Here is a 26,358-nt window from a genome sequence, read left to right as displayed (position 1 = left end):
CCTCACAGGACTTGTGTTCCAAATTTTATTTCTTGCCTCTCTTCAGGTCCTTCCACCTTCAAATTATTTTTCTTGCTTTCCCTTCCTTTCTATTTCCCTTGCTTTCCCTTTACCTGTTTCTTCTGTTCATGCATTCCCTTTTTTCTCCTCCTTTTCTCCAATAGACTCAGTGGAAATACAAGGCAGAGCAGAGTTGCCACAGGCACTGGTTTTCTGAGAGCTGATGGGAAGGCAGGGAAGAGGCAGATCAGGGGAAGGGGTTCCTTCCTGCTTGTTCTGCTTTAGCTGAACCAGCTGCCAGCAACTGTCTCTCCCTAACTGTGGATGGCAGCAGTATTTAATCTCCCCCTTTCCTGGCCTGAGGTGTGTGTTGACATGTCAGGCTTGGCAGGTTGCAGCTGCTTTCTGGGCTTTGTGCTCACACACCCTCCATGCCCACACAAATATCCCAGGAGAGAAGAACTCTTCTCAGGCTCCTGGAAAGCCTCCAGCACTCAGAGACTCCTCAGGATGTTTATTTGTTTTCTTTCTGCTGACACAACACAGGTACACAGCCACCTACCACACAGTCCCACATATATACACATGTATATATTACATATTCCATATGTAAAAATGCAGATATTTTATGCAATTATATCCTTCATCCTCAGTTAAAGGCCATGTAGCCTGAGGCTGTTTTTAATAATTTCATGATAGCTGTTAGATTACTGAGTGAGAATAAATTAGACAAAAACTCAGCTATTGAATATTTTGCAGTTGTCAATACTCTTACTCCAGAAATGCTGTGTTTTGTCAGTAGTGAGAGCAGGCTGTGAAATTAAATCTCTCAGGAGAGCTGCACATCAAGACAACTTGTTAATGGCCAGACAGGGGTTAGATTTCATAGTCCAGTCCAAGCAAGTGTATTAGGTTTTTGCAGGACTAACTCTGGGAACTGAGTCACTAATCTCTGAAATTGTAGTCAAGATAGTGCTCATAAGTTGTTTACAAAGATTCCCGAATTTGGATGAAAAAAATATTTACTTTGAAACTAAATTTGTTGAGTTTCTTCATTCTTCTGCACCTTGAAAAAGTTGGATTAATTGTGCTGGATTACATTTAGTTGGATTACTTGTGCAAGCTCCTCACCGGTTCACAAAGCAGGAGAATGCTGCTGACATTTCAGAAAAGCAGAAATTGAGGCACAGGGGAGTTGAGTGATCAGGCTGTTAATATGTTGTGTAATCCTGGCCTAAGCAGGAAAGTACAGCTGGTGTTCAGCCCTCAGAATAATGATACAGAATGAAGATGATTACTGGTTTGATTTGCAATGACTGCTCTAAAAGAAGAGATTATATTTTACAAGGAATATTCCCTGGATTATGGGTTTTTCTAAGTGTGATCTAACTCTGCACAAAAAGTCTCCATCACATTTCAAGGCTAATCAGGACTAAAATGTTTCCTCAGGTTTATTTGTAAGCTCAGCCAAGAACAGTTTTGTGCAGAGTAACATCATCCATAAATTTTAAAAAACCAAAACAACAACCCAACAGTAAGACTAAAATAATTTTATTTGTTTTTTTCCAAAGGATAATACTTGCATACTAATAAGAATTATAGACATTGCCATAGTTTCATACCTGTTACCATGTTAAAACTAAAGTAATGAAATAATATTTAAGCTGACTATAAATTATAAACCTCTTTTTCCCCTGATTCCTTTGATTCAACTAAGCAGAATTGCAAAACAAGACTGGGAGAAGTCAGTTACAGCCAGTCTTCCATGTATTTATGATGACCTGGTGACAACAAATGGTGCCTGAACTGCATTATCCCCCTGCAGAGCAGGTTTGATGTTTGCCTTTGTGGCAGTGGCTTTTTTAGAAGATGATCTAATGCTGTGCTGGTGGGAAGTGGTCCTGGTGATCCCTGGTGCTTGGTGGAGATAAAGTTACCTAAGCTGCTCACTGTTGTTACAGATGGCACAACTCTTCATCCTCCTGACAGACCTAAACCTAATCAGCTTCACCTAATGACAGATTTAAACTCTTGTAACTTATTGCCTTCTCCAGCTGGGTCTCCACTATTTATATTCATGTTCTCATTTTCCACTCATTCTCCACAATATCCAGTTTCAGAAGTTCACTCTTAATTTACAGGTGTATTTTTTTCATTGGCATTTCATCATCATTAAGGAATATGCCAGTTGCAGGCTTTACAGTTCCTTAACTCAGTCTCAGTTTTGGTTTGGGGAGGGTTCCCTGGAGACCAGGCTCACAAAATAGTTGTTATATATAATTATGCACTACATTGGCACTTTTAAGCAGGGATTATAACCTTGAATATATAAAAATTCTACTTTAAATAGGAAACCATGACAGCATGCAGGCAACTAAGTGCCAGTCACCAGTACCAAAACATGGATTTTAAACATATTTCAAGCCAGTGGAATGAGCACAAAATAAGGCCTACAATTGTTTGTCCAGTTTAAAGTTCATGTGAATAAAGATTTAGGTTTCTTCTTGTACCCAAATGTGAGTATTTCCCTCTTGTTCGAGAAAACTCTTAAAGATTACTTGGTGAACTCCTGTGCATCTAGAAATGAATAATACTCTTCTCTGGAAAGTGTGATAGAACATAAATTGACTCTTCAAAACTCTTCATATGTAAGAACAGAACTTACACAAAATGAGATTATACAGTATATTAGTGGAAAAGGCTCAAGCACAATTTCTGAAACTCTTGAAATCTTTTTACCAGTAGAAATAGTTTAATAGGGCCATAACTGAAATCTTTGTTTTGGGCTGGTGAGTCTTCATGCAGGAACTAAATATTGCATGTAGGATAATTAAGAAATGTTAAGCCTTGTTTATTAGAATTCAAGAATATTTCCATGATAGTGGTCCTGACACATTCTACCCCTTGGTGTGAGCACTGTGTGATTTAAGAGTCTACCAAGGAAACTGAAAAAAAAAACACCCCATTTTATGTAGAGCATGAATTTAAACCTCCTGCCCCTTGCATCATGCAGAGATTTTCATATGGGTTCAATAAAACTGTGCAATGCTCCAAAAGTGTGGCTAAAATCAGGTCTTTCTCATCAAGAAAGTGGTTAAGTATAATTCTCAGTTTACAGTTGCAAGTTGCATGGAAACTGTGAGTAACAGCAATGTAAAAAGTAGGCGTGCACTCAGCACAGGAGATACTAATAATGTCAGTATTTTCAATAGTGTCAATATGCTGAAGATGTAAAACACAGACACAGAAATACAGGCAGCAGATCCCACTGCTGTCAGAACTGACAGCTTTGCATAATGGAGCACACACATCCCCCTGACGTGCTGGAGAATAAAAGCACACATTAAAATCTGGGCATATAAGGTCAAAACCTGCAGATTTATGAAGCTGTGCTGTAAAAACTGGGATTTTGATACTCATGAACAGCTTCTTTGTTCTTTTTCCCCCCTTCCCTTACTGCAGCAGTGTTTCTGCCTTCAGCCAAGAGTTGCTCACAATGTCAGTTTGTCAACATCAGAAATTGTTGGTGCTTCAGAAGATCTAGAAGGATCCTTCCTGCCTTTTTTGGAGGGTCTGTGAAAATCTGACAGTGAACCCTCAGTGCACAGAAATGGTGCTGTTTGGCTGACACTTCACAGAATCACAGAAAACAGAGCCGAGGAACAAATCCTTCCCTATTTTAGCATCTCCCCAAAACAGGTAGTTTAAAAGTCTGCTGGAGGAAACACATTTTGAGAATGGGACAAAATGTTCTGAAATAATATTTACCAAAGGATTCCTTTGTCTCAGTTTGTCAATTCCTCAGATGTATTCTGCAGAAACATCTATAGTATTAGTTCACTGATAAAGCTTTCTGCTTTATTTCATTGTTTCTAGGGATATTATCTCATCATCCTGCTTTCTTACTCACAATTCTACGGTCATGTTCCCTTCTAAAATATTCCTGTAGAAAATATGACAGCTGTTCATATCAAAACAAAAATATTAGCACATCCTATTAGAACAGTATGTTTTGGTAGCAGGAAAAAACTGTTTTCACCCAGTCAGGTTGCCATGAACCAGCAAATCCTTTCTGATTACTTATACTCAGGAAAGCAGATTTCATCTAGGTAATAAAATAAATCATTCTTACCTTTTATTTATGCACAGACCCATTAAAGTCCTACATAGCTCCCTGCAGCACACTACTGTTTACACATGAAGCAAATAAATATAAATATCTGAATCCATTTGCAGGGACTCAGAGCTGGCTGAAGCTTGGGTTTGACCAAGAGGAAGGAGGGCTGGCTGGATCTTATGCTGGGAAATCAGGGAAGTAAATGAGTCTGTCAAGTCCTAACTAGCATTTAATGACAAATTTAATTTGGCAAGAATATACAGTTCAGTATTTTGTCAAGCTTGCTGAGGCTTGTATGTTCTGTATATGGATCTTGACCAACTGCTGTATTTTCATAGGATCCTGCATTAAAGAACTTCTAATGAAAACATACAAAATTTCAATCAAACATTGTTTCACTGTGTGATTTTTAGTACTTAGAAAAGGATTATGTCAAGAAAAATAAAAACTGTAATCTCTGATGGCTCAACTGTTATCCTGGCTGTCAGCAGTGCAGCTCTTCAAACCATTAATTTCTGTAATTAAATGTGGAATCAATTAACTGCACTTAAGCCATTCATTTAGCATTAAGCCTAGATCATAGAAGTAGGGTAAAATGTTACTTTTTTCAGACTTGTTATAGACTTGACTGATAAAACCCCAACTATAATGTAACTTAGATCAGCTCAGATTGGCTTTTCCCCAGACTAGGTTGCTTCCCACAGATTGCTACAATGCTGGATGAAAACACTCACTAGGACACTCATGCAAGTGCAAAGGGCCCTCTGATCTCCTTAGGCCAGGACACCCAAGCCTGTCATTGTCACAGGACTCTGCCCTAGAGATGGGAAAATGACTGGATGTGATGCAGATGCAGATGGAGATGTCAGGTTACCTAAAACTCAGCCTAAGATCATCCACCCGTATGCCCATCTGACTTTTCTGGTCAACTACCAGCATTTTTCCTGTCCAAAATCCTTATAAAATAAGACTTATAGGTTCTATGTATTGGCATTTAAGTGAAATTTGAATCTATGAGGAAAACATTTTGACATGAAGGGATGGATTTTTTTAACTCATATATATATATTGCAGGTTTCTAATTCATCTTTTGTGTTGTGTAAAACGAAAAAAGTCTGCTCCTAAGTTGTTAGCAGCTTGATCTTGAATAGTTGAATCATGAGGACAAAATTCAAGCTATAAACACTCTATTTTTAAGGTAAGATCAGATTTTGTGGGAAATACCTGCTTTATAATACAGATAGAAGCATACCTGCCATTGTCATCCTTTGCCTGTCAATAAAATAGTTAGTTTTGCCTGAAGATAAACCTACTTTTTAAGCTTGGAAAACAGTTTCCAAAACATTATGATAATATAAACCTTGCTCAGTAATAAAATCCAGAAATAACTGAAGTGTCCATGGACTTACACTTTGACAAAGGATTCCAGTATCATGTCATCCATGTTAAAAACAGTAACAATTAATTTTTTTCCCATCTTATTTTGATTTAATTGGTTCTCCTTAGTGGGTAAGACTGGAACTGACTTCAACTACCTGAAGATCTATAAGTTTTGGGTCACCAGAGGCAATATTGTACCTACAACTTCTCAGTGTTGTGTTTTACAGCCTGAAACAAACTTTGCTATGCATGAAAGACAAAACATCGCAGACAGTTCCCACTTAAGAACATCATCAAACATCTGCATAATCTGTCTAGTGAGCAGCCAGCTCATTTATCCCTGAAATTCTGCATGAGAAACACACATTCTTGTTGTTACATGGCAACTTCAAAACAACAAACAATCCTTTCTCACACAAACCCTTAGAACTGTTTCTGCAAAAAAGAACAAGTGGAAGAGAGCCACATTTAACAACTCCGGCATTTGCAAATAGTTATGACAGTCTGTAATGTTGTAACTTGTTTTTAAAACAGCTATTTTAGGACATGCACATTTAATGATCAGTCTCTTGGTCTTAGAGAGATACTGACTAAACAAGACATCATCCTGTAGACATGCTATATAGGGTATGGGATTGTAAAACAAGTTATACAAGAGATCATGAAACTATAGAACCTCAAAGGAGACACTCTTTTTTTCTGGTACAGAGAAAAAGATTCTTTTACTTGTAAGACACTCCCTCTGCCTTTTTGTAATGTCTAAAACATAATTAGTAAACTGTTTTGAGTCTAGACATTTTTAAATTTAAAGAACTAATAAAAAAATTACTTACCCAATTTTCCTCTAGACTAAAAATGAAAATGCACCACTGTGTCCCTGATTTTTATAACCTTCTGCACTCCTTCCCTCCTGGCTGGTGTGTGGATCCCCTTTCTCCCTGGATCACATGAAAGTGTTCTATTAATGTGAATTGGCTGATGTTTGAGAACACTATGCTGGAGAGCTATGAAGTGTAAGGAATCTGACCCAGGGAACTGTGGGGCTATGACACATCAGTTCTTCACAGGAATTCTCAGTTGGATGGGAATGACAAGGGACAGGTCCTGTGAGCTGGGTGCAGCACGTTGGCCCTGTGTTGTTGTTGTTGGGATATGGATTTTTTAATGCAGGGAGACAAGTTCCATGTTAAACCAATGTAACTGGGATTCTACCCTCTGGCTTCTTCTCCAGGACTGTAACTCCAAGTATCAGGCTGTCCCTTTCCCCTGACCTCGCAAGCAAAGGTTGGGAAAATGGATCAATTTAGCACGTGACAAATGTAAATAACAACAGCCCTGCTGAAAGTGACACCTGCCCTAAGGAAATCACTGCAAGGCAGCCTGCTGTTCACATTTCCTAAGGAGTGCCTTGCTGGAGCTCAGGATAAACACTGAAATCCTAGGAATGCTAGCAGATTACCTGGCAGGATGGAGAGAAGGTAAAAGAAGTCTTCTGCCCCCTGCATTCTCCATCCCTTTGCCTGTGTTCAGTTTTCCCTTGCCCACATGGGCAGGAGAAATGCAGCTTTGTCTTTTCCCTCCTGGATGAGATGGAGCTTTCAGCACTGGTTTGGAGTAGTTGGAGTGTGAGCTGTGTGAGCCTTTCGGGGAACCAGCCCATGCCACCTCAGCACGGAGCTGTCTCAGCCATAACCCCCACAGCACACGGCACTGCAACAGGAAACCTGCACTGTGGCATTCCCATTCTCTGAACAGAGAGAGGGATAATTCTCTCTCCCAGATTTTTTCCTAGAGAAGCAGAGAAAGAAAAAGAGAAAACAATTCTTATCTCTACTTGCTGCTCCTGTTGTTTTTGCACATGTCAAATGTGTTATGAAGATTGTTTACCTGAAGGGATTTGGTAACTGGATTCTAGTGATAGTTGTTTATATTAATTAGCCTATGGGTCAAAGCTGTGTCCTAGCTGTCAGCATGCAGTTTTTTCTTTAGTATCTTTTAGTATTCTTTAGTATTCTTTGCAGTATAGTATCTCTTTAATATAGTATAGTAGAATGTAATAAAATATAGTTTCAATAAAGCAATTGTTCAGCATTCTGAATCAATAGAGTCAGATTCCATTCATTTCCTTCATCAAGGGCACCCTGGTTTTACCACACTGCACCGATCACAGAAATGTCCTTTAATGTTCTTAGAGCATGTTTTCACTTCCATGGTGCTTTTGGAAAATCCTCCCTTGGAATACACTGTTCCAAAAAGGAAAAAAAGACATTGCTCTCCTAATAGGCTGTGAGTTACAGGCCTTTAAACACATAAATATAAATATATCCACAACAGCACAAGATATGAAGAAATGATTGCTGGGATAGGATCAAACCTATCCCAGAAGTGCTTAGGTTTAAGTCAGTTGTTTGCACGGTGTTGGGGAGGTCTAAGAGGTGATAATTTCCAGAAACTGCTATAAGAAATAGTGAATTTATGAATTTTCTGTGAATACAGAAATTATTAGCATATTAAAATTTCTATGTCCAAAAAATTGCCAAAACTGCCAAACTGCAGTTATGCAAAATATGTGCACAAATCTTTAGAACACTTATTGGCTTTCTGCTTTTGCAAAAATCTGACATTGTTCCGCATTTGCTTGTAATTAGTTTATTCCTCCATTCAAGATGTGCTGGATGGACCACCAAGGCTGCAGCAGTCTGGCTATTCTCCACTCTGAGGCACCACTGATATATGCATATATTTCCTACTCCTTCTTGCAAAGATTTATTTTATTTTATTTTATTTTATTTTATTTTATTTTATTTTATTTTATTTTATTTTATTTTATTTTAATACATTGCTTTTTGATTGTAGGTGAAAAGTGGAAAGTTTTCAGCATTTTAGTCTCCAGCAGCATGACTTCCACATGTTGTTGTAGTGACCTGGTGTCAATCTTTCACTTAATGAAACCTTCCAGGTCCTTAAAAAGAAAGGGCTTCTGGTGCCAGTGAGGGTTTGATCCTAACAGGATTTTTTCCTTGACATCTCACCAAACTGGGACCTTTTTTTTTTCATAGTTCTATTAATAATTGTTCTTTCATATCTCTCTGAAAATACCTTCTTAGACTGGCACAGTATATATGGTGATGTGATGGGCTGTAACCTAATCCACACTGCTGAGGGTATATCTGGTGCCAGATTTTCACCTCCCACAGGATTATCTGTAAACACAGGAAAAAAAGCTGCTGCAAGAACCAAATATACTAATTCACACTTCTGCATCACTAAAACAATTCTTTTAAAATTAGCTACACTCATTAAAAGAGTTTCTCCTCATCTGTGTTTGCTTGCAGAGCTGGCAGCTGAATGCCAAATATCTCAGATATTTTATTTCTGATGTTTTCAATCCTGTGCTGCCATGTTTTTAGACAACTAATTTCTTGCTTTATCTCTTCATTCTAAACAGGAGCATTTATTTTGGTGTACTCAAGGGAAATGCAAAAAGCTTTATGCTTTAAAATCATAAGCAACACTCCTGGGCAGTGACTAAAAGGTCACTTTTAAAGACAAATCTTTTTCCATTCACGTCTGGGAACATCTGGTAGCAAATCAGGGATACTCACATCAGGAGGCAAATTTCCAGAACTTGGCAAGTGAATAGATTTGATAGTAAATGAAACAGAGGTAGATTCACATTTTAGGGGCTCAAGATAAGAGCACCATTGTGCTGGGCAGTTCCCAAGCTGAGGTGCACTGTGAATCCCTCTTGTAATTCACTGCTCAGAACCATAAAAAACCACATTATTGCTCTGTATTTGGTGACAATGGAAACTGACTTTTGTTTGCTGAAATACAGTACCTGTATGGTCATGATTTGTATAAATTGTACAATGTTAGGAATTCAGTTGGAGATGTGCTGCTAAATGCCAGAAACTCTACATTTATTTCTGCACTCTGAGAAGAGCAAAAGAGGGAATGGTGAAATCTGCACACAGTAAAACTCTCCTATTAGATCTGAAATATTTATTTCAGGATTCCTCTATGTGACTCTTCTCACTTCAATGACAATAAGGTTTTATGCATGGATGAGAACTCAATAAACATCAGACAAAAAATAGTCTTGGTGTGTAAAGACAACTGAAGATCTTGCAGTCAACTGCATGTAGGACATTTGTTTCACTTACTATTTTCATCATTGAGAGTAACAATTGACAGATACACAATAATAGCCAGGAAAGCAGAGATTTGATCATATGGACAAGCAGAACTCAAAAATGCAGAGCAATGTCTTGCAATACTGTGTAATGTTGAGTTCCTATTAAGCATAGTGAGATGACAGTAAAAAAATGTAATTCACATTTGCAAAGCCTGTATTTGCATCCTGAATATTTTTTACCATGTGTTTGTGTACTGCAGTGTGCAATGGGCCCCAGTCTTGTTTGGATCCTCTCTTGAGCCTTTCTGTGTCAGCATCCAAAAGCAAATTACTCATATTGAATTTGCAATGCAAATTTGACAGCGCTCTACAAGCCACACAAAGAATGGAAAATAGTTCAAGATCTCAAATATAATTTATTAGTGTTCAACTGAAGTGTCACATGTTTTAAACATGTCTTTTAAAAGGTAGCTTGTGCATAGTTGCAGTCTGTAATCTAGCTGAAGTACTAGTGCAAATTGAAGTAGATCCATGTCTATATACTGAATCAAGCTGATCTGTGAAGACGTTTAAGAAAATACTCCCAAAAATACTTTAAAACTCCCACCACAGTAATTAGAACAACATAATAGTATCATTCAGCAATGAAGGGCTAAGTGTTAAGATTTCTATTTTGCAGGGACCAGCAGGATCAGGTAAGTGATGATCCCCTGCTCTCAGCACTGGTGAGGCCACATCTCGAGTGGTACATTCAGCGCTGGCCCTTTCACTATAGAAATGACACGGAGGTGCTGGAGAGTTTCTGGAGAGCTCTTCTGAGGAATGCCTGAGGGAGCTGGGGGTTTTTAGGCTCAAGAAAAGGATGCTCTGGGTGGCCTTCATCGCTGTCCTCATTGCAGCAAGGTGGGACCGGTCTCTGCTGGGCCTGCAGTGAGGCGACCAGAGGAAATGGCTTTAAACTGAGACAGAAGACTTTTAGATTAGGGATCAGAAAAATTGTTTTCACTGTTTAGGTACTTAGGCATTAGGAATAGGCTCCCAGGGAGGCGGTGGAGTCACCACCCCTGCAGGTGTCCGGGAGGAGCTGGGTGAGGTGCTTTAGGGTTTACAGTGACAGTGCTGGGTGGGCAGTCGGACTGGATGATCGTGAAGGTCGCTTCCAACCCTGATCATTCCACGATTCTACCTAGATGGTCCTTAAAGAATCAAACCATTCTATGGCCCGATAATTTATTTCATTTGCCAGAGCACAGATCCCTGCTCAGTGACTAGCGCAGCCGCTCCCACGGACCCATCCCCGTATTAGAGCCGCTTTCCCGGTCGCTTCCCCGCGCTCCCCTCAGATGTTGGCGGGCTCCGCCTCCCCCCTCACGGCCGCGGCTCTCCGCGCCCGCAGCGCCCCCACGAGGCGGCGGCGGAGCCGCGCCCGCAGCGGAGCGGCCTCGGCGGCCCCGCCCGCGCCGGGCTTCACGCACCGCCCGCCGCCGCTCGCAGCGCCCGGCCCCGGGCAGCGACCGGAACTCCAGCGAAGGAAGTAAATGGCAAAGGAACGCTGAGAGATCGGTAACCGCCGCTGCGGCGAGTCGGAAACGCCCCACTCTGTTTGCCGTGGACCAGACCGCGCAGAGCCGGGGCGGCAAAGAGCCCCAGTCCATCATGGAAGATCGCGATCAGAGCGCAGCGGCTCAGCGACCACCGGCGGTGCCCGCAGACCCCCGCACGAAGACCCTCTGAGGCGAACTGCGCAGGCTCGACTCGGTGCGTGCAGCCCGGGAAGCCCGGCGGACGCGGCAGGCCGGGTGGTCGCGGCCGCGTCCCGCGGTTCGGGGTGACAGCTGCCGCGGCCGCCATGTCGCACACCGGCCACAGCGGCGAGTCCCCGCCGGCCTCGCGCCGCCGCCGCTCGCGCCCGCCTCACGCGCAGGAGGACACGGCGGAGGCGGAGGCGGCGGGCGAGAGGCTCCGGCAGCTGAACATCGAAGAGGGCGACGACAGGGAGCGCAACAGGATGATCCGCAGCCAGTATCGGGAGCTCATCTCCACCGTGCAGCGTAAGGAGGCGGCGGGGAGAGCGCCGGGGCTGCGTGTGGCGGGTCCGGGCTGGCGGCCGCGGGGGCCTCCGGGGCTGGCGGCCTCTCCTGGGAAACGTGCGAGCGTTCCTGGCAACTCCGGGTTCCTCGGGCTAGCGATGCTCTGGGTTCGGACTTAGATCGAAATTCGACTCCCAGGGAAGCATGGAATTGTAAGTCATGGATTGGCTGGAAGAGACCTTACGGGTATTCTCGTTCCAGCCGTGGCAGGGACACCTTCCACCGTCCCAGGCTGCTCCAAGCCCTGTCCAGCATGGCTTTGGACATTTCCAAGGATCCAGGGGCAGCCACAGCTTCTCTGGGCACCCTGTGCCAGGGCGCAGGAAATAATTTCTTCCTGTATCTAAATGCCCTCCAGTGTGAAACCATTCCCCCTGTCCTGCATCCCCTGGGATAGCGAGGTTATGAGGGATTTAGCTGCACTGACACACATGCGGTGCCTGTGTTGGTGCAGGAGAGCAGTCGGCTTTAGAGATGTGGCGAAATCTTTTAATTTCACTTTCATGGTGCCTGAGCTTTAGTTTGAAACTGCAGGTATCATTTTGTGTCTGGACCAGAATGTTAGTCTTGGGACTTCCAAAAAATGCTATGTAGTTTTTAGCATCTCTCCAGACAGGTGTGTGAATCCTTCTCCTATGCGCATTTGAGTGTATTGTGCCATTTTCCTCACAAAAATGTGGCCGTGGTTGTGTCAGTAGCACTGCCAAGTTCAGCAACATGTGGGATTAGTTGTTTTGTAAATACTTGATAAATTTCTGCAGTTGTTTTACAAGAGGCTACAGTGCAGTTTATGGGTGACCCAGCCTGTTTATAGAAGTGACCAAGCATACAGTTTTAGGAGCTGGTTTGTTTTTTTCATGGAAATTCCACTAATTTCCCAAGCTGAGCCTGTTTTGCCAGTGAGGTAACTGGTGAGTGATCTCTCCCTTATCTAGACCCATGAGCTTTTTGTTCTCTCTTCTCTCCTTGGCCCAGTTGAGGAGTGATGGAGCTTTGGTGGGCACCTGGCCTCCAGTCAGCATCAAACGAGTGCAGTGTTTCTCAGTGCTTCTATGTTTAAGTAATTCAGGATTTCCTTTGTGTCTTTTCCCACAGAAAACCGAGAAGCCATGCTAAACTCAAAAAGCAACAGGCTGACAGAAGCTTTGGAAGAAGCCAATAGACTTTTTGATGGAGGTAAAAGAAATTCTGTGCTCTTTCGTTGATGTGTTTGGCCAAGTGTGAGGTGATGATGCCTTACAAACAAAAGAGGGCAAGAGTGTGGTCCAGCTACTTAATCAGAATTTTTACATAATTTAAGATAGATATTAAGTTGAAGATTGGTTGGGTAAGTTGATGTGTGAAAATAAATGTCATTACAGTTTATTAGCTCTTAGAAATAACTCCTTGCTTTATTTTGATTCACTGGAACAGTGTATATCAGTAATACACATAAAAGATACCAGTGTAGAGGGATTCATTTCAATTGGAATGATGGAAAACATGTCGATAAAAAATGGATTTTTTGTTCAAGATCATCTGCTGCTTTTCCATGGTTTGTCATCCTTTTCTTTTTTAAATTGTAAATATTGTTATGAGGATTATATGAGTGTGTTAGAGGTCATTGCAACAAAAGGATTTCCAAAGCACTAAAGCCAGGATAGTCCCTGTGCTGAATCTGATAGTTCAATTGACAGTTTCATATTAATCACCATAAAATCTTTCCTGTAACAGTTTGCAGGGCACGAGAGGCTGCACTGGATGCCCACTTCCTTGTTATAGCATCCAATATAGGAAAGGAGAAGGCCAATGAGTTACACTCAGAGATGTCAGCATTTGATTCAACAGCATTTGCAGAAGACTTGGTAAGTTCCAGGCTCTCAGTTTGCCAACATTTCTGCTTGAGGTTTGCCCTGTTTGTTACAGAACCATAAAGCCTCAGATTGTCAGGCAGTACATGGCAGTTCTGGTGGAATTTAATGCTCTTGTTGTGAATTTCTTTGATAAACTTTCTGGTGACTGTTAATTGTCTTAAACTACACATTAAGCACTTGCAGTAGGGGAAAATCTGACTTAAAATGCAGACACCTCCCCCATTCTTGCACTGCTGCTGCTTTATCACAGTTCAGTCAGTTCGTGCTCTTAAAGTCTTCTGCTCTTTTTTCAGTCACTCTTCTGTAGTTTCTCAGTAGTTTCTTTATCCTGTCTACTGGGTTTTATGTTTTTGGATAGAGTTCTTGAGGCCCTGTGTCACTGACATGAAATGGGACTTTGGGGCACTTGAATGCTTTCAGACTGGACAGTTTGTCTCTTTGTACTGGGGGGAAGAGTTGGATCAGAACAGCTTTTAAGCAGGCTGTTGGCTTCTTTGCTCCTTGAAAATGCTCCCTTACGTTACAGCAGATCAACAAGGAGTATTGAGTGTTTGCTTAAGTCTGTAAAAAACATAAAGTTAATTTAAAATTTTTCCTGGGTTAGTGTGGACTGGTGGATGTAGGGATAGGCCAGATAAGTTCTGTGAGCTGGGCTTCCTGTGAGTGTGTGGTGTTCAAAAACTGTGAGACATCTGAGCTCTGAAGTGCAATATAAGTAACGTTCTGCTATTTCATACATCACTGAAAACGTGTTGGAATCTAAGCAGTTTTGGTACCTATGACTTTCATTGGTTGCTGAACACAAGGGTGAATTTGAGTGTTTATCTGTTTTCATGGTATCCTCAGGAAAGCCAAAGTTCTTTGGCAGTGATATTAAATACTATTTTATCAGGCAAACACCACAATACAGTGTTTCAAAATAAATGTTTCATCTACTGCTTTATTTCTAAGTAATTTTTTAATTGCAGCTTTTATTCTTTTGCAGCTCACCTTCATGGGTATAAATCGCACAGAAGTGGAAGAAAGTGATGACTGTGAGGATGCTCCAGGTGGTTTTTTACCTAGTGATGCCTGGCAGACAATGGGAGAAGAAGCACCCAAGTACTTCAGAAGAGCACCTACTTTTCACTACATGTAAGTTTCTTCTTACTTTTCACTACATGTAAATTTCTTCCTGCTTTTCACTACATGTAAGTTTCTTTCTACTTTTCACTACATGTTTCTTCCTACTTTTTACTACACGTAAGTTTCTTCCTACTTTTTACTACACGTAAGTTTCTTCCTGCTTTTCACTACGTGTAAGTTTCTTCAAGGAAGTAATGTGTACTGCAGCTCAGGGTAATGGCCTTGGCTGATTCTTGTCTTTGATGCCCTGCCTTGAATTGAGTTAAACTGAAGTCAGAGCAGAGTGTTGACAAGGTATGAGGCTGTCAACATACCAGAACAATTTTTGGGGCTGGTTCTTTGCAGAAATCTCTGGATGTGATGAAACTTTAGGTATCAGTCATCACTTTGCACTTCCTTGAGGAGATGCACTGCTCAGTATAAAGATTCCTAAGCATACAATGTAAACCAGATTTGCATGGATGTGTTGTTTTGTGTTTTGGTTAGGATGGGATCTTTCAAGTCTGAGCCTCCTGCACCAAAGCAACGGATTGAGAGGCAGAAGAAAGCTAGCAGAGGCAAAGCAGAACGAGCAATGCCTGCTCAGGTTGGTTAAGTGTTATCTTTATTAACCATTTGTTCTGTCATAGTTATTAAAAAAGACTTCTAAATATTTTAATTTTTTTTGTTTTGGGTTTTGTAATTATAAACTGTTTAGTATTTGTGACATTTTACCCTTAATGGGAGGGGAGCATCCAAGATCCACAGATGCTTGTGCTGTGCTTGTCTCCACGAGCCAGAACAAGGATGTTTGTCCCAGAAAAGTGCTGCCCTGCCTTCATATGGCTCTTTCTCCAGCTATATCCTGTTGGTTCTCACAGTCTGTGATTACCAGCACTCCTTGGTTGTTATTGCCAACAATCCTTTGTTGGCTCCAAGCCATCCAGCTGGAGTTGGAGACTAACACCGGCCCCTTTCCTTCTGAGCTTCTACTAAAGGATTCACAGTCCATTATTAGGCTTTGATTTGATTTGACTGCAGTATTTTACTGAGTGGAAGGAAATGGGATTTACAGACCAATTTTGTGTTCAGAAATAGGGTTTACAAACTGATTTTTAAGTTATGAGCTTACTTGCTCTGTTGCCTGGTGCTTTGAAAGGAAACAAAAAAGAAACTACATTGGTGTGGTTTCCATTTTTCTTTAAAAAGTGTCTAACAGGGTGTGGCATTTGCACTAAAATGTGGTTAATAGCAGCAAGCTAATTAGTTCACATAACCACTTTTTTGTGTTTTCCGTTTTCTTATTCTTTGCCAGTGTCATTCACTGGCAGAAAAGCAAAAGTCTGGGAATACTGAAAGAGGCTTACATCTGAAACTGCAAATATAATCCATGTTGTTACAGGGAAGCTGAGGCTGTGATAATGCCAGGATATAGAGGCAAATGGTTGATTGTTGCCTTTTAAAAGGCAGCCTACTCAATCAAATAGTAGTAGAAAGGATTTGTTATAGTTTGTGCTGGGAAGAAGAGGAGCTGGAGGGTTTGTGGCTTGCATTTTATAAATGCTCATCTTCATTGAACTCACCGACTGCAGCACTGTATAACCCAGCTCCTCAGAGCTATTGAGAAGTGTACACCTGTACATGAACCCAAAACATGCAAGCCATGGCCTTTCAGATTGATATTAGAAGATGGGAGTTAAAACCTAATGCTTTTCAAAGCTGTCTCATGTTTGCATAAATGTGTTGTGTTGCATGCAGGGAGAAAAATTCAACTTTTATGTTACATGTTCAAAAGAGGCCCTTTGCATGTTCTGGTAATTCAACAACAGTTATTTGAGGTGAATCTCTGTTTCTTTTTCCCAGTTAAAAAGAATGGAGGAGTCTCATCAAGAAGCTACAGAAAAAGAAGTAGAGAGAATCTTGAGAATATTGCAAACTCATTTTGAAAATGATCGTAAGTATGATTAAATTTAGCATTAACTAGAGAAAATGAATATTCTCTGTCTTCTACAGTTTGGAGTGCTAAAACTACAGAGACAAAATGAGCTGAAGTCTGCAAGTAGATATCTTTGGTGAAGCACATATACCAACTGTGTATTTTTTATGAACACTAATCAGCTGTTGTTTGACTGCAAAGTAAATGTAAATCCTCTCCTCTGATTAAAGCCTGACTCTTTCAGATGGCAGTCAAATATATGGATTTGTGTGGGGGAAAAGATGGAAGAAAATAATACACTATATAGTATACTCCATAGAACATTTGTTTTTGCAGGCAGCTGGGAATTCTGGATTGTAACTAAATTGACAAACATCCCTTTAGCCTTTGAAAGGTGCACTGGCTCTCTTGAGTTTGTATTTACATCTGTCAGCTCTGTGTATACAACTCTTTGTTTGTTTGTTTGAACAAAGGTATTTTTGCCTCCCCAGCTAACACACCCATTTCCTTCTTTGATTTTGTGATTGATCCAAACTCGTTTGCACGCACTGTGGAAAACGTGTTTCACGTGTCCTTCCTTACCAGGGTAAGGCATGACATCTTTTTAAAATACCACTTTAGATACTTACCTAGATACTTACCTAGATACTTACCGAGAAATACTGACCTGTTTGTTTTCTGGCTTTGATATTGAACAATTAGGATTTAAATAGAATTTATTTTCTGCAAACAGTCTGTGATATTTTGGTAATCAAATTAAAAAGGAATCAGAGTTCACTGACTTTTTTTTTTTGTACTGCAATCAATTCACCAACAAAATAGCAGTGATATTTTTGCAGTCAATATGTTTATCAAAAAAAAATTCTGGCTCACATTTTAGATGTAGAAAAGTTCTCACAGAGTATGGAAGAGTTACTGAGGCTGTAGAAAACTATGTGGATTTTTGAATCCATGGATTTACTCTTCAAAACTGTGTTTAGTTTGCCTAATAAATAAAATTAATTCTGGAAAAGATGAAAACTGTCAAGGATATTTTGACTAATTCAGGTTTTATATTGAATAGAAATGTTATTATAAAGGGTTAGCTCAAGTATATTTAGAGAATAACAATGATTTAAATAAAGCCTAGCTTTTGTAATCCAGCAGTTACACATTGTTGCTATATGGGTTGCCTTCTTTATGCATTAGTGCTGTATTAAACTAGTTTTTTCTTATGTGATATGCCAGTGAAGATTCTTTGTCAGTATATGTACCTGTTCATGATTATGTAGTAAGTAAAAATATGAAATTTCAGCACATTATCCTAACTGGAAAACTAAGTTATAAAACTTTAAATCCCACTGCTGTTTAGGATGGTCTTGCAAAAATAAAGCTGGATGAAGATGGATTGCCAATAATAGGTAAAATATAGCTTTAAAATACTCTAATTGTCTTTTGTAAAAACATTACATGTTACATGTTCACAAAGTTTTAGGTATATTTTAAACTGGGGATATGCAGTGAATGTAACTGAAGGTGTGAAGAGACTTATGAGCAGCTAAAAGGATTGAATTTTTTCAAATATCAATGTATGAAAAAAACATGCTGATTTATACAAATTAATTCTATTAATAGAAATCAAAGGTTATTACCTTTCAAGTTATATTTTTGCTAATAGGTCCATGAACGTTATTATACTTGACTGAAAAAAAGTATTTTTGGGTGTAAGGACTCTCTTGACTCTCTTGTCTCAGAATTGGGAACTGCTGCAGCTTCAGAACAGTTGGAAAGGAAATTCTTCATTCAAGGCTGAATGAAGAATTCTCCATTCTTCATACAAGGTTGGCTTTCATTCCCACAGGATATCAGTGGGGTTAGGACTTTAGTGGCATATCATAAGGAATGAAATATTTAGGTCCTTCTGAAAAAAGTTAGTTCCTAAGTTTTTAAGAGAATAAGGAAATATCTCAAGCAGTACATGGTACAGGCTGCTGACAGAGACTGACTGGGTGGAACGTGTAGGATTGATCTGATTGTCGTGGAGCTTTTGTGTTCCTGGAGGAAACTGACTTTGAAAATGCTGTGTTTTGATCAGAGCCATTAAAACCCAGTGAGGGAGGGGAGGAGGAGAGCAGAGCTGGAGCACGGAACCAGGTGGTGATAAGTCTGGACCAGAAGGAATGGAAGGTACCACGGAGAGCACTTCATTCTTTGGATCAGTTCTTTTTTATTTAAGCCTCTGAGAGCTGTGCTGGGGAGGGCAGGTGTTCTGTGTGCAGAAACACTGCATTTGACCTTATGGATGCCAGAACAACCACAGATCTAAGGGATGTTTGTATCTGAAAGAAACAAAAAACAAGAAAACGCAGAATTTGGGTTGCGGTTCCATCTTTGATTGCTGAAGCCTGGTCAGTTTAAGTGCTTTGAAGCTGTGCACTGACTTCACTGTTTTATGGGTAAATATGGGATCTGTTTCTTCCCTGATGTTCAGTATTTGTCTCTGTAGGTAAAATTATCCATGCAATTTCCTCACTGTTTGTAATAAATCTTAGACAAAAAGTACTTTTGAGCACACATAGTACTTCTCCTTTGTCCCTCACTCAGAATGCACAGGAGAAATGTAGTAATTTGAAACAGTGTGTTAGTATCAGAAACTTTATTACTTACTTGGTGGTAATTAAATGGAAATAATTCATCTCTGCTGACTGACACACTGCTGTCATCTCTTACCAGGAGATCATAGAAACATTTCAGATAAGAGAAGCCATGATTACCCCTCTTTACCAGAGCACTGATGAAGACATGGAGACAGAGTAACTACTCAAGTAAGTTCTTTTAACAAATCAGACTCACTAAGTTCCTTATGCACGTGGGAGAACTTAGGGAAACTGCTTGTGACTTAAAAATACAAAAGAACTGTAGGCAGGCTGACTGTAACCTCTGGAATTGCTGTGTTCTTGCCCTCTTCAGGAAACAAAATGTAATCTAGCCTTGTATGCAATGATTAACTGGGGAAAAAAACCCTTTATTTTTGATGGTCAGTTAAATAATGAGTTATTTTTTTGGAACTTTATACTCAGAATGCAGTGTTTGAAAGAATCATAGCTTAGTTTTTCTGTTTGGTTTCTTAACTTCCTGACAGCTGATGTTGTTAATAAAGTAGTCTCAAGAAGGACGTAGAGGGAACCAGACTGTCTTCCCTTCTGCTTCCCTAAAATTCTTCCAGTGACAGGACTGAAGTCCTTACTGTCACAGTTGTTTGGTCAATTCCAGATCCTAATGTATGTTGTCTTACTGTCTTCTCTTTTTGGTTTTTCTTTCCCCTTAGGTGCCTTAAAGAAAATACTTCAGGACATTTGTTTCAACAACTATTTTATATGTATATGTTGTAAAAATAAATTTATTTTTTCTGAAACATCTCAATGCTTTATACGAGCTGATTTGTTTAGAGCTGTGGAATGGGTTGGGTCAGAAGGGACCTTAAATCCCATCCAGTGCCACCCCTGCCATGGGCAGGGACATTTTCCACTGTCCCTGGCTGCTCCCAGCCCTGTCCAGCCTGGCCTTGGACACTTTGAGGGACCCAGGGGTGGCCACAGCTGCTCTGGGCACCCTGAGGAAGTTTAGACTTGTCACAGAGTTATTGATATATTATGGCTCAGTTTGCTATTTCATATAGAGTTTACTGGCACTGATGAAAAGGTAAAAAGCAAACACTGCCCCTTCTTTCCTCCCTTGTCTCACCCCAGCAGCAGCAAGTGGAATTCACATGGTTAAACATCCCTGCTGGGATAATCTTGCTATCCTGTATGATTTTGGGTGCTGTAGGAGAATTACTACTGCCTTGCTGTTCTTGCTATTCTGGAAATAAATGTTTGAGTTAGGAAATTTGGTCTCAATTACTGATAGCAGTTCCCCCTTCCTTTATTTCAAACTCCTCCTGTATTTGTTTGGTACTTTGGGCATTGGGCAGGCTCTCTGGGGCCAGAACATTATTTTAATAAAAGTACTTGTATAGAAGTCTTGTTCCATTCTCAGAAAACGCTCTGTGGAAGTGCACATGATCTCTCCCACCCTTTTACCCTGCTGTAGCAGCTGAGGGGGGTACAGGGATCCATCCCCGGGCAGGGCTGTTGGAGCGCGTTTGCGGGGCGAGACGCTGGGCAGGCCGTGAGGGTGTGCGGGACACGGCCGGGAGCCGCGGCGATGTCCGCTCACCGAGCCGGCGGCGATGTTTGTCCGCTCGCCGATCCGGGAGCGATGTTTGTTCGCTCGCCGATCCGCCCGCGGGGGAGGCCGGGCCGGGCCGGGCGGGGGCGCCGCGGGGCTGCCGGCGCCATGCCCGCCGCCGTGGTGGAGTACAAGGGATGGAAGGAGGGCTACGGCTGCGGCTACTGCGGCGCGCCGCGAGGCAAGGTGTCCGCGGGTGAGCGGGGCCGGGGCGTGGCGGCCGGGTCGGGCCGGGCCGGGCCGGACCGGGATTTGTGGGGTTCGGGGTTCGGGGCTCCTCCGGCCCCGCCGCGCCGCCCGAGCGAAACATGGCGGCGGCGCCGCTTCCTGCGCGCGCCGCCCGCGCGCCGCCCGCAGCAAAGATGGCGGCGGGCGCCGCTTCCGGGCGGCCCGGGGCGCTGGCCTGAGGCGGGCGGGGATGGCGGCGGGCGGCGGCTCCCCGAGCATCGTCGAGTTCTTCGGCGGGGAGGATGGCTACCGCTGCGGCTACTGCAGGAGCGACACCGGCAACCTCTCGCACGGTGCGGGCGGGGCGGGCTGGGAGCGGGCCGCCCCGGGCTGGTCGAGAAGCGGCGGGCGCGGGGCCGCGGAGGGCAGCCGGGACGGGCGGCGGCTCGGCAGCAGCCCCCGGCCCCCGGCCGGAGCTCGGAACGGCTCCTGTGGCCCGGTGCTCCCCAATGGGCGTGCCAGAACTGAGCCGCGGTTCTGTGTTGTTTTCCTTGTGTATTTCTGGGGAGTGGGAGGTGCAGAGGGGAACTGAGCGCTGGTGTGGTCAGAGAAATATGGTCAATTGCATCCCGAGATTTGTGTTGGGCTTTGGGCTTTTGTATTTAATGTGGTTATTGAAATCAGGAATTACCGTATTAAGGAATATGTTAAATCCCTGAAAGTCATTTATGCATAAGTGGTCATGAGATTTGCAGTAAGAACAGAATCACAGAATGGTTTGGAAGGGACCTTAAATGCCACCCAGTGCCACCCCTGCCACGGCAGGGACACCTTCCCCTGTCCCAGGTGCTCCCAGCGCTGTCCAGCCTGGCCTCGGGCACTGCCAGGGATCCACGGCTCTGTGCCAAGCCCTGCCCATCCTCACAGCCAGGAATTCCTTCCCAAAATCCCTGCCCTCTGGCAGTGGAAGCCATTCCCTGTGCCCTGTCCCTCCATCCCTTGTCCCCAGTCCCTCTCCTGGAGCCCCTTTATGCCCTGGCAGGGGCTCTGAGCTCTCCCTGGAGCCTTTTTCTCTCCAGGTGAGCACCCCCAGCCTGTCCCAGAGCTCAGGGCTCCAGCCAGTGCTGCAGAGTTTGTTGTATTTTACAGCCAAACCACGGTCAGTCAAGTGTGCTGCTGTGTTGTTTATTTCAGGTATGTGGGCACATTCGATGACAGTTCAAGACTACCAGGATCTCATAGACAGAGGATGGAGAAGGTACATTGAAAAAGGAAATACAAAGCCATGTTGTCAGTTGAGATTAAAGCTACAGTCCACATTTAAAGTTTAGATCTATAGAAACAGTTATATATCCATGAGTAATTAAACTATTTGTCCAGTGCTCTGTGACCTTTTGTAACATGATCACTGTCAGTGATTTTTAGAAGGATAATATGGTCATCAAAGAACTGAAGAGCTTGCTCTTTAACTTTTCATCACTAAATGTTTTGATGTGATTTTTATAAAAAAGCTTCTTCATTTATTTTGTAGTATAAACAACAACAAAAAAATCAATGCATATTTATTACTCTTTTCAGAAGTGGAAAATATGTCTACAAGCCTATCATGAATCAAACATGTTGTCCTCAATACACAATAAGGTAAGAAACTCAAAGTACACTTTTGTAAGGGATTTGACCACTTCAAATATGTTCCACCATTTGTGTTTGCTGCTTGAAATACATCATACTTGAGAAGTTGATCTACTTTTAATGATAATTTGAACAGTAAATGCATGCTCTTGGGTTTGTGCATAGGGACATCAGCTGCTCTGGGATATTTTCCTGTAAGGAAATAACCTTGTCTGCAACCCACACTGCTTTAGCAGCCCAAATAAGAGAGGCTTGCACTTGTATTTTAGTAATTCTAGATACACGCATAAAAAAGCATGCCATAAGGATTCATATTATTCAGTAGAAAACAACCTAATTTCATTATCTCAAAAGTGTTGATAAAACATTTGACCACTCAATATAGGGAAACTTAAGAAATAAATAGAGATTACAATGTAATTTTTGTAAGTGCTTCTTTAACCTTTTTTTTTTCCTGAAACAATCTTTCACAAAAGAGATGTTCTGTTTGTTCTTTATTAGGTGCCGGGCTTTGCATTTTCAGGCCTCCAAGTCCCACAAGAAGGTTCTGAAGAAAATGTTGAAATTCATTTCCAAAGGAGATGTTTCGAAAGTGGCGAGTGAAGGTAAGAAACACTGAGTGTTTGAAAACCAAGGAGGATTTAAATACCTGCTTGAGTGGTCAGATGGCAGATGGGATTTGAATTCTGTGTGCAGACCCCTGGCTGGGCTGTGTCTTGAGCACTTCAGTAGCCCCAGAAATGAAATTGTTCAGGTGGCTGGGGTTATTGAAGAAAATGTTTCCTTCCTTTTTCCATACACCAGCTTATTTTCCTGGGCATGTCCTCACTTTCTAGCTGGGTGCTGTAGAGAATTAGATGCTGTTTTTACTTCTATCATGAAACTGATAATATGGAGAGGACTAACTACAGCAGCTGGTGGCAGAGAAAAGGAAAAGCAAACTAAGAGGGTTTTTCCAGTCACCCTCCATTTATCCAGCACCAAACCCAGCAATTCTTTATGGTGGTAAAACTTGTATTGCTTCTGAATCATTATAATTGCCTCTTTTGTATGCATGGTATGCTAGGTTTATTTGTTGTTATTTGAAATAGTTTATTTGTTATTTATTTGAAATAGTTGACTGTCCAATTTTAGCGGAGAAAATAAAACTGTTCTCATAAATGAATTGATGTTCATAGTTTGGGATCATAAAGGAAACTTTGTGTTCAGACTGTTGCAGTAGTCACTTTATCTGTGGGAAAACACTTGTAAAATTGGAAACTAGTTAATTTAGTGTTAATTTTAGTTGTGGAAAGTGTGAGCTGAGGTTGTGCAGAGAGAAATTCACTCATGCAGGTTTTAATTATTGACAGAAGAGCCGATGGATTCCCATATAGAGGATGTGGCCACGTGTGATTTTCCACACAAAAGCGAGTCCCAGGTCAGTCAGTCTGACCTGACTCCCTTGGCTGTGGATCAGGCTGAGAGGGTGGAGAATGAAGATAAGGAGTCAGGAGAAACAAAAGAAGAGGGGAATGTGCAGAAGGTGGAACCGGATTCTGTTCAGATCTGTGCAGACAAAGACAGCCCAGTCCCTGCAGAGCCATCACATTCTGCTAAAGCTGTTCATGCACCACCTAAGCCAGGTAATTTCTGGTAGTAATTGGAATATGCTGTCATCATTTCACATCTTCTTGAAATCTCTTCTTTTTATCTTGCTTAGTAAATTAATAATTGTTTTGTTTTATTTCCTGTGCTCCTCCCAGTTTATGGAATTACAGCACAAAAATGGAGAGGTTCTGGGTGTTACTTGTAATACTGTAATTTATATTTTGTTACATGAAAAAGTTACATTGATCTTTTTTTCCTCACTTTAAGTAAGACTGAATCTCTAAGACTTGAAACTAAAGAGGAGAGATTCAGATTAGAATTTTTTTATGATGAGGTCAGGGGTACCCAGAGTAGCTGGGGCTGCCCCTAGATCCCTGAAGTGCCCAAGGCCAGGCTGGATGGGGTTTGGAGCCACCTGGGACAGTGGAAGGTGTCCTTTCAAAGGTCTTTTCCAGCCCAAACCAGTCTGTGATGCAGTGGCTGCCTTCTCTTGGGACATGGGTGATTTCTGGCAGGAAGATGGAAAGGGGTGGGTGGATTATTGCCAGGATCATTGATTTGAGGTAGAATTGCTGACAGACACTTTGTGGCCCAGTGGCTGCAGGTAAGGCAGCCTTGCCTTACAGATCTTGTTTCCCATTTTGTGCAGCCTGTTCTGGCAAATAAAGGGAATTTCCTTCATTGTGGCTTACTGGTACATGGTAGGGAAAATCCTACTGGAAACTTATGGCTTTAGAGTTTCTGCTTGTGTTGGGACATCCTAATAATTCCTGATTTCACTCACCTGTTGCATGTTGTGCCAGTATTTAGGAGAAGGAAGTACTTTTGTCTCTTCCTGTAGCATGGCTGATTTCAAGTGAAATACTGGTTTTTCCTTAATAACCACTAATCCCCATTGGATCTGATTTTCATCGCTTAATAAACGTTTTTTTCATCTAAATAAAAGGAAAGTTTTCAGAAATGCTTTCTCAGAGAATCAGTAGTGATACATAGAAATATTACAGAATTTTAAAAACTGTATTTTATATTTTGATCTTATACAAACCTTTACAAACCTTATATAGTTTATTGTTTATATGACTTTTATTATGCAAATTTTCAAAGCTCTCTTGTTTTAAATAATAAATTTAAAACTTTGACCTATGTAAACTTAGTATTGGAAAGAAATGAAGTGGCTGTTGACAGCAGATGGCAGACTTGGGTAAGGAATAGGAGTGTAAAAATCTGCCAGTGCTTTGGAAAAGGTGAAGTAAGGTCTTCAGTTAGGTTAAGAATAGCTTCGAGTCAAACTTGAAGGACTGAAAATACAGATAAGTAACATTGTAGTGCATTTCAGGAAAAAAAAGTTTAATTTTACAGGGCAGAAATTTTCATTAGTTTGCTTCTTTCTGGTGTTTCTAAAGATAGAAGTGAATAATAAGTGCATCAGAAAACTCATTTAAGTTTTTTTTTAATGCTAGCTGGTGTCACAGGTCAAATTTAGTTTAAAATTTTCCAGATAGAAAAATGTTTAGTTTTCATCTTGGAAAATGTAGACTTAGTCAGTAATAAGATTGTTTAATTGCATTTTTATTCCTTTATAAACAAAACAGGTCATTGTCCTCTAGGAATAATGGTCTGTTTCTGCACAGTTTCAGATAGAAAAGAAGGTTTGCTTATATCTGTGTAGGCACAGTCACTGCTTGTAGAAGTTTTTCTTGCTAATTTACAGCTTACAGAAGATAGGAGACATGAAACAGATCCCGATACAGATGGAGTACTCATTCTTCAAATACATCATGAGAGTTTTAAATAAACTCTTCCTCTGACTTGTTTGCCTGAGGACAGGTCACACAGTGTCTGTAATTCCCTGCTGTCTTTGGATCTGTGTTGCTTTACAACTCACAGTTCTTGTGTTAGTAAGGAACAAATGGTTCAAAATGGGAAATAGTGAATGGGTTTGACTTCTTTTAGCAAATACCTTTTCACAAATAGATTTCTATAAATGACTGATCTGTTAGAGGTAAACTGCAAAATGTGAATTTATTGATTAAAACAGACAATCTAAAGATAGTTTTAAGTAAAGATGCAAACTTCTGTGGCCTTTTCCATTACATGACCATAATAGCATTGGCAGCATTTCTACATCCTGCCTATGGATT

General features: G+C 41.4%; 2 protein-coding genes and 1 long non-coding RNA gene across 8 annotated transcripts in view; 2 read left to right on the top strand and 1 right to left on the bottom strand.

The window, feature by feature from the left end:
• Nucleotides 1-7,416: 7,416 nt before the first annotated feature.
• On the bottom strand, nucleotides 7,417-10,960 carry LOC135306892 (uncharacterized). The gene is made up of 3 exons (XR_010367636.1): nucleotides 9,876-10,960; nucleotides 8,597-8,700; nucleotides 7,417-7,740 (listed from the first exon to the last, which is right to left on the bottom strand). It is a non-coding gene; the product is annotated as an uncharacterized LOC135306892 (long non-coding RNA).
• A 156-nt stretch (nucleotides 10,961-11,116) lies between these two features.
• On the top strand, nucleotides 11,117-20,016 carry NSMCE4A (NSE4 homolog A, SMC5-SMC6 complex component). The gene is made up of 11 exons (XM_064431504.1): nucleotides 11,117-11,686; nucleotides 12,821-12,901; nucleotides 13,439-13,569; nucleotides 14,564-14,712; nucleotides 15,190-15,289; nucleotides 16,546-16,636; nucleotides 17,110-17,204; nucleotides 17,970-18,018; nucleotides 18,693-18,784; nucleotides 19,331-19,422; nucleotides 19,926-20,016. The coding sequence occupies exons 1-10, from the start codon at nucleotides 11,485-11,487 to the stop codon at nucleotides 19,412-19,414; spliced, it is 1,074 nt and encodes a 357-aa protein (XP_064287574.1). The 5' UTR covers nucleotides 11,117-11,484; the 3' UTR covers nucleotides 19,415-19,422; nucleotides 19,926-20,016.
• Nucleotides 20,017-20,895: 879 nt separating this feature from the next.
• Nucleotides 20,896-26,358, top strand: part of ATE1 (arginyltransferase 1) — a 73,766-nt gene continuing 68,303 nt past the window's right edge. The window contains exons 1-5 of one of the 6 annotated variants that reach the window (XM_064431503.1): nucleotides 20,896-21,023; nucleotides 22,190-22,253; nucleotides 22,574-22,636; nucleotides 23,129-23,232; nucleotides 23,980-24,252. In XM_064431503.1, coding sequence (XP_064287573.1) covers nucleotides 20,936-21,023; nucleotides 22,190-22,253; nucleotides 22,574-22,636; nucleotides 23,129-23,232; nucleotides 23,980-24,252 — 592 coding nt within the window. In that variant the 5' untranslated portion in view covers nucleotides 20,896-20,935. Of the gene's footprint in view, nucleotides 21,024-21,174; nucleotides 21,349-22,189; nucleotides 22,254-22,573; nucleotides 22,637-23,128; nucleotides 23,233-23,979; nucleotides 24,253-26,358 lie in introns of those variants that run through there. The other 5 variants (XM_064431499.1, XM_064431498.1, XM_064431502.1 and 2 more) reach the window with 5 other exon arrangements.

This window comes from Passer domesticus, chromosome 8 (genome assembly GCF_036417665.1).
Source record: "Passer domesticus isolate bPasDom1 chromosome 8, bPasDom1.hap1, whole genome shotgun sequence".
Classification (NCBI taxonomy): Eukaryota; Metazoa; Chordata; class Aves; order Passeriformes; family Passeridae; genus Passer; species Passer domesticus.
The sequence above is the reverse complement of the archived record's forward strand: the minus strand, read 5'-3'. Positions and strand labels throughout refer to the sequence as shown.